This window comes from Tupaia chinensis, unplaced genomic scaffold (genome assembly GCF_000334495.1).
Source record: "Tupaia chinensis unplaced genomic scaffold, TupChi_1.0 Scaffold000062_1, whole genome shotgun sequence".
Lineage (NCBI taxonomy): Eukaryota > Metazoa > Chordata > Mammalia > Scandentia > Tupaiidae > Tupaia > Tupaia belangeri.
This window is the reverse complement of record NW_006159520.1, coordinates 4,851,738-4,859,556: the sequence shown is the minus strand read 5'-3', so window position 1 is coordinate 4,859,556 and position 7,819 is coordinate 4,851,738. Positions and strand designations below refer to the sequence as shown.

At 42.4% G+C, this 7,819-nt stretch overlaps 1 protein-coding gene across 1 annotated transcript in view; it reads left to right on the top strand.

Moving 5' to 3' along the window:
* Positions 1–1,450: 1,450 nt before the first annotated feature.
* The window catches only part of RASGRP1 (RAS guanyl releasing protein 1), a 40,444-nt gene continuing 34,075 nt past the window's right edge, over positions 1,451–7,819 (top strand). Inside the window, exon 1 of the mRNA XM_014593033.2 lies at positions 1,451–1,560. Within this exon, the coding sequence (XP_014448519.1) occupies positions 1,508–1,560 (53 nt within the window). The 5' untranslated portion in view covers positions 1,451–1,507. The remainder of the gene's footprint in view (positions 1,561–7,819) is intronic.

Here is a 7,819-nt window from a genome sequence, read left to right as displayed (position 1 = left end):
AGTCATTCAAGTTTCCCTATGGGAATAGAATTCACTTAATTCGTACAAATGAAGGCACATTAATGAAGGGGATGACTAGTTACAGAGATGAAAGTAGAATTAAGAGATGCTTCTCCCAGAGACCATCAACATTCATAAGTCATTACCACCCGTAGGGCCAATGGGTCAAAGGAGACTAATAGTGTCAGATCACAGAGAGAGCTGGAGCCATGAAAGAAGGGCCAACCAGTATGAGTGTTCATCAGCCAGGTCACTGCTATCAGGGAGATGGTGTCAAAGCAGAGGGGATGGGAGAGGAATATCCTGACTTCTCTCTGCTCCCATTTCCTGCTCCAGTGCTTGATCCCAACTGGAAGCCAACTGGTAAGAGAGCCAGATGATGAGATTCACGGCAAAGGACAGAGAGTAGACCTCACAGTGAGAACTCAGCACATCCACTGACACTCCTAGAGGAATTCTGTACCCTATTACATACTCATTGCTGGTTTATAGAATGCATTTTTTTTCTTTTTTAGCTTTTGCTATAGGACATCCACTCATGAGAGAGAGAGAGAGAGAGAGAGAGAACACAAAATCATCCTCTCCCCCAGGGGGATAACACTCCGCAATCCCTTCTCCATTCTTCTCTCAGGATTTTGAGCATGCATGAACACACACCCAGCATGTTTTTCAAGCTACTGAATCCAGCACTCGAACTATGCAACCAGTGGTGGGATCCAGCTGCCTGAACCTCCATATCACCTGCTGGCCCTAGAATGCATCTTATTCTTAGTACCAACTGGGATTTGAAAACCTAGGTAACCATGCCCTTTGATTCAAGTCAATGTAGACACTAAAAACCCTTTCACGATTTTCAAACATAATGTTTGCCTATCGTCTTCCTCCCTTATTTTCATCCCAAGGTGTATTAACCATAAAACTAGAGAAGTTTGCATTTCAGGGCCACTCACTTGCATAAACCTCTTCCAGGGCCATGGCAGGTCCTAGAAATGCATTCGGGTCATCATATGTTTTTGTAAAATTCGCAAAAATAATATTTTAACTGTAATCTATTGAATAGTAAAACTGTAACTTTTGTCACTGACCCTAGAAAGGCTCTCCCCACCACTCAATTACATGAACTTTAGGTCCCCCAAAACCTGGATCTGCTTTTGCCTTCAATAGAGACTCAAGTTTATTGAAAAAGACTTCATATCTTTTCTAAGATTCTATATTTGGGGTAGGATGATTAATAGACATCAAAGTGGACATTTTGGGAGGGGAGAATGTAGTAGGAGGAAAAGAAAAGAAAAGAAGAGGGATGTATGGGGCTAGTGGCAGTGGAGAAAAAGTTCTGTGCCCAAAAAGCCACACCTGGCCCTCGGCCCCTGAGTGAGGAAAGGTGGTCAGGTGTCCCACCAGCAGACCTGTTTCTCTCTGGGGACTAACTCAAATGCTGCTCTTTATATTTTCAGATGCAGATGGAAACCTGTGTCAAAGTAACCAACTGCTGCAAGTCATACTGACCATGCATCGAATTATCATCTCCTCTGCAGAGCTGCTCCAAAAAGTTATCACCCTATATCCTTTAGCATAGAGGCTGGCAATCCCAAAGTGAGATTCATTCAAAATGTAGCTTGAAATTTAAAGTATACTTTTATTTTGCCGCAATCCCTTCTCCTCCATTCTCCTCTCGGGATCTTGGGCACGCACGCACACGCGCCCGGCGTGAGTTTTAAGCCACCGGGTCCGGGACACGAACCGCGGTCGACTACGTGGGAGTCCAGCGACATAGCCATTACGCTAACTGCTGGTTCCCAAAAGTATACTTTTATTTTGATTGATTTGGAATAATCTTGAGTAGCAAATGGATCTGTATATCCTTTCAAGGGTATGGAGTGTGTGTGTGTTCATGCGTCTGCTGTTGGCTGGAGCAAGATGATGCTGCTGATTGCTCTGGGGAGTGGTCAAAGAAATTAACATGCCAACATAATCTCCCTCAGCATCTTTTGTTAGTAAAAAGATACTTTTCTTGGACAGTAGTCAAAATTCATATTCATCCTGTAAAAGTTGACAAGAGTACAAGCAGGACTCAAGTGATACATTTCTCTCTGGCTTTCCTATCCAGTTCTTCAACCTTCCACAGATTCTAAAGAAATTATCCCCATGACACAGCATCTGGAGAGTCTGCTATTTCTGCATTGCTTCAGGCAGAGGTACTATGTGCCAAGCAAAGCTGCTGGATTTTGACCTTAATAGGGGTGCAAATCAAGTAGGGTGGAGAAAGTGCCTACTCTCTGCTTCTCACTGATGACACCATAAGCCACAGCCCCCAAGAAGAAAGGGCTGTGGGTGGGTGAGACAGTTTAGCACCTGAGTCCCAGGTCCCTGCCTCTGAGTCATGACTTGTGGCTGCTCTGGTCCTTTCCCACTCTGCTCTCTCCTCCCTTTTCATCGTATGGCATATTGGCCATCAGGGCTGAGTCCCTTCTCTAAACGACTCTTGAGTCTTACCCCTCATCTCAAGGGAGGTGCATCTGGTGGTAATACCAAAGGTAGGGGAGGTTCATGTAATAAGAGGTGCAGGTAATAAGTGGTGCCTTGTCTGCAGAGAATTTAAAAAACATAATAAAACTGACTCTAAGTCTGTCTGCTTCTTATTAACTCCATGTACCAGTGAGTCTGAACAATGTCAATAATTACATACTCCTCCCTAACAATTGTCTGTTGGCCTCAAGACTAAATTGTACCTGGGGATTCTGCCCTTGGAGTACCACCTTACGCCTGCCCACACTGGGGGGAATGGATTCCATAGTCCTGTTCCCATCCTTCACTTCACCTCCCATGAAATCTTATCCACCAGCCATCTCCTGCCCTCCTGTACATTCAGACTCTGCCTCTTCGGTGGCACCTACTTCTCAGCCTAAAACATACTCAAGTCACCTCAACCTAAAAATAAGCTCTTAACTCTGCCTCCCCTTCATTGCACTGTTAGGGTTAGAAATTTGATGCGAAAATGTCTTAAAATAGTCTGCATTCACTATCTCCAATCTCTTTCCTTCTACTCATTTCTTAACTGTGGTCCCTACCCCAGTGCTCACACTTTCCTCTGATGTCACCAGTGACCTCTTAATTACAAAGCCCAACCAATGGCTTCTTTTTTCCATCCTTGGTACATTGACCTCCAAGAAACCTTGTCCATTACTGCCAACCCTTGCTCTCCCACTCACCCTCCTGGCTCTCCTAGCTCTCGAACTGTCCCTTCTCCAGCCTCTCATTTATTATAGATTCTTCTCTGAACATCGCTTAACTTCCGGGATGTCCTGACTTTCTTCTCACTTCCTTTCTGTTTCTCACCAAGATTTCCATTGCCATTCTTCTGTGCTGATGTGACTTCCAGGTATAAACCATCTTCTTAGGTTTGCACTAGTTTGTCCTGCTGATACTTCATCTTTAGTGGGTTTCTTAGCTCACTGCCGTATCGCCAACTGCTGCCTTACCAATTAATTCTCAGTCTATATACCAGTGCCAACACTTACCTAGCCACCTAACCAGAAACATCGAAGCACTCTTGACTGCTCCGAGCCTTTCACACAGTCTTTAACCCCATTGCAGGGTTTTGACTGGAAAAATGATTCATAATCTGTCTCTTCCCTCCATTCCCCTACCACTGCCTTATTAAGTCCCCATCATCTCTCTTCTAGGCTGCTGTCTCAATACTGATCTTCTCACCTACATGGTCCTGCCCTCCAGTTCTTTATTCACCCCTGTAAGTTCTTTCCTAAAAAGCAAAATTGGATAGGTCATTGCTTCAGAGTGTCTGCAAATTCCAGGGTTAATGTCAAACTCCTTGGCTTGCCAGGAAAAGGCCCTCCACAGTCTCTTCAGCGATTTCTTCCTGTTTCATCCTGCAGCTCTAAGAAACCCTTTCCCTCCACATTGACTTTTCAATACCCCAGATGTATGGATCTCTTATAGTCCCCCTGCCTGGAAAGCCATGTCTTCCTCCTTTGTTATCAAACTCTGTTCTTTTCCAGTATCTTCTGTGAAACCCTTCAAGGCTTTTCCAGCCCTTGTCCCCTTCTAAAAATGCATCCAGTGTTTTAGGATAGTATTCTTGACAAATTTATGTAATTCCTAGTTTTGTATTGCTTAAGTCAAGGTCACCTGTGACTGCAGAAAGTGTGAAATCTGAAGTCTCCTTATACTGTGAGCTAAATGAAAGTATCTATGTAAACTTCAGTCTAAACTATGCAATGCATTGATTATGGACTCTGGTCTTTGTAGATGATCATTTCAAGTAGCCATGTGTTTGGTTGCTGTGTTTTGACTTCCGTTAGTAACATAAAAGGTTGCAAGGAAATTAATTAAATGATAAATCACTTTCAGAAAAAGATATAAATATGTTTAAAGATATACTTTAAAAGTACTTACACTGTAATGTAACTTACCTGTTTGTATATTGTCTCCCCAACTAGACTATCAATATATATCCCTCAGTGGAAGGGCTCAAGGTTTACTTTGCCTGTTTCTCTAGAGCTTAGCCCAGTGGCCATCTGATGGTAACACACAATAAATGTTACACTAAATATGCTCTTAACTCTCTGTGGGTGCAAAACATCAGGATATTTGTTCTATATCTACCAGAATTTTAGATGAATGCTCTGGGCTTTGCTTTGGTCAAGGAGTAACCTGGGGGTATGGGCAGGGATTCTAAGAAGGGAGTATGAAGCAAGACTTGCTGTAATGAAAGGCTAGGTTAAACATTGAAGGGAAAATGATATTTTTCCTTCATGCTTAGCTTCCCTCTTCTCTGACCTGTAAGTAATGGAATTTTTAGTTGAATGAGGTTTACTGTTTTTCCATTGTTAAAAGAGAGAGAGAAATTTTAAAACATGCCTTGAATAGCTCAGATGCCTGAGAAGTACAGTCAGAACGGTACTGGTGCTTCATAGCCACAGTATGCGCTACAAAGAGAAGAAGGTGTGGCGTCCGAGGGCCCTGCAAACATTGACTTTACCCCAGATCTTCAAGTACCTGAGCCTCTACTTGTTCAAGCTGGATGTTTGTTTCACCTCTGGAAGTGAGACAGAGGGTGCCCTGCTCCACAGTAGGGGGCTGCCTTTACCCTACATAGGGAGGTTTCTGCCCTTCTAGGGACATTCTGAATTCTCCCCCTCCCCCAGTCCAGTGCTCATATGCACTCATCTCTGGATTTACACAGACGACACTGCATATGTAGCCAACATGCACAGTCAGAGTAGACTTTCAGAGGGCAGAGTAAGGAGCACCTGGGGAGAAGGTAAAAGCCATGGTGAAAGTCACCATATTGATTTAATATATCCACTTAGTTGTTTAAAAGAGGAGTATGTTGGGACCAGCAGATGGTATAATGATTATGTTGTGGACTCTCATGTAGTTGACTGTGGTTCAAGAACCAGACCCAGTAGCTTAAAACTCACGCTGGGGGACCAGCAGTTAGCGTAATGGCTATGTCGCTGGACTCCCACGTAGTCGACCGCGGTTCGCGTCCCGGACCCGGTGGCTTAAAACTCACGCTGGGCGCATGTGCGTGCGTGCCCAAGATCCCAAGAGGAAAATGGAGGAGAAGGGATTGCGGCCTGACCATCCCTCCTGAGGGGTGATTTCTCGCTTTCCTCGTTCTTTCCCTGTCTGTCTGGCAAGGTGATGTTCCCTATAGCGAAAACCTCCCCAAAAAAAAAAAAAAAAAAAAAACTCACGCTGGGTGCATATGTATGTGTGCCCAAAATCCCCAGAAGAGAATGGAGGAGAAGGGAGTACAGCATGGCCATTGCCCTTAGGGAGTGTTTTCTCACTTTTTGTCTCTCTGGCAAGCATCTGCACCCTATAGCAAAAACCTCTCTAAAAAAAAAAGGGGTATGTTTTTGTGCCATCCCCTCTAAAGCTAAAGAATAAAAATTTCAACAAGTATAACAATAAAAACACATATTCTGTGAGGTATTTATCAAAAATGTGTCCTTATGCTTGGGTCTCCTTGCATTGAAGTGATACATTTCCTTAGTGATGTGACCTAAAGAATTGCAAAGCCCTCTCTCACTCCACCTTTCAGGACAGAAAGGCAGACAGCAGAACCTTTGCCTGGGTTTATTTTTATTTTGATTACTTTGTTAATGTGTGAAGTTTTCTGCTTTGTTTTTATTTCATTTTGGGTGCTTTGGTATCAAGGAAACATTTTATAGATAGTAAATCTATTAAAATTGAAGTTTTTAAGTTAGAAGTCATTTTATTAAAATTACAAATTTGGGAACCAGCAGATGGCATAATGGTTGTGTCGCTGGACTCCCATGTAGTCAACCACAGTTCAAGCCCTGAACCTGGTGGCTTAAAACTCACACCAGGCATGTGTGCGTGTGTGCCCAAAAATCCTGAGAGAAGTATGGAGAAGGGATTGCAGCCTGGCTATCCTCCCTGGCTATCCCCTCTTGGGAGTGATTTCTTGCTTTCTGTCTCTCTGTTTCTCTGGCATGCACATACGCCCTATAGCAAAAATCTCTCTAAAATAATAAAAAAAAATTACAATTTTCACCAACCACAGTTCTTCCTTAGGGTTTCAACTATAGCTTGCAAATCTCATTATTCTCTTCCTAAGTCTAGTATATTTCAGGAGGCTTTTTAAGGGATCTTGAAAAATGGTTAATTTGAATAATTTTAACTAAATACTTCCAATTGTATTAAATTACAATTATGTATTTTATTTCTAAATAGTTTTTAAAATAACTAATAGGGTTGGCCCCATAGCTGAAGGGTAAAGGAGCCAGATCCCACATGGCTAACCACTGTTGGAATCCCAGCCCCATTGGCTTGAAAATCAGGCTGTTTATATGGACATGTGTTCCTTAAATACAGACTGGATGAGAAATAGAGGAGAAGGGATGTGACATGACCTCACCTCGTTGGGGCATGCTTTCTATCTCTCTCTTCCTATGTCTCTCTCTGACTGTGCATGTACCCACTGGCAATAAAAAAAAATAGTTCTAACAGATTAAAGTTATAAATAGTGAAGTTGCATTATCTAATATGTTCCAAAGTTATCCATAAACTTAATAAGGTTTCAATTTAAAACTGTAAGCCTAAAACAATTATGTGTTCCAAATTGAAGTTTCAGGGCTATCATTCTAAGATGCTCAAACATTACAGATATATAGAATTTCAAAATACACAGATTCCTTCATAATAAAAAAATCAGTATTAGGATTTTTAACTCTCCTTTACTTTTCAACACTTACCTAGTTTTTCCAAGGGTTAAAATAGCTAGGATTTTTTAAAAAATATTTTGTCATAGGGCTGTGTGCTCACTGGAGACAGAGACAGAGAAAAAGGGAACGTGGGAAATCCCACCCACCCTGTGGGACAGCCATGCCGAATCCTTTCTCCTCCATCCTCTTCTTGGGGTTTGGGGCACATACACACCTGTGCCCAGAGTGTTTTTTGGAGCTGCCGGCTCCAGGACTTGAACCATGGAGTCAGTCATGTAAGATCCAGTGCCTTAACCACCACACTACCTGCTGGTCAAATAGCCAGGATTTTGAATATTGTCACCACAAAGAAATGATAAGTGATGAATATACTTACTAAACACCCTGATGCAATTCTTACACAAAATAGACTTGTACCAAAACATTATATTGTACCCCATAAATATGTACCATTATCATGGGTCAATTAAAAACAAAATTTTTAAAAAAGAGAAGAAAATACACATATCCACTTAAGGAAGACCACTTCTACCTAGCTAACTACAGTCTCTGCCAGTTGCTCATGGGACCTTAATTGCAGCTACGATGGCAGTTTTTAGGAG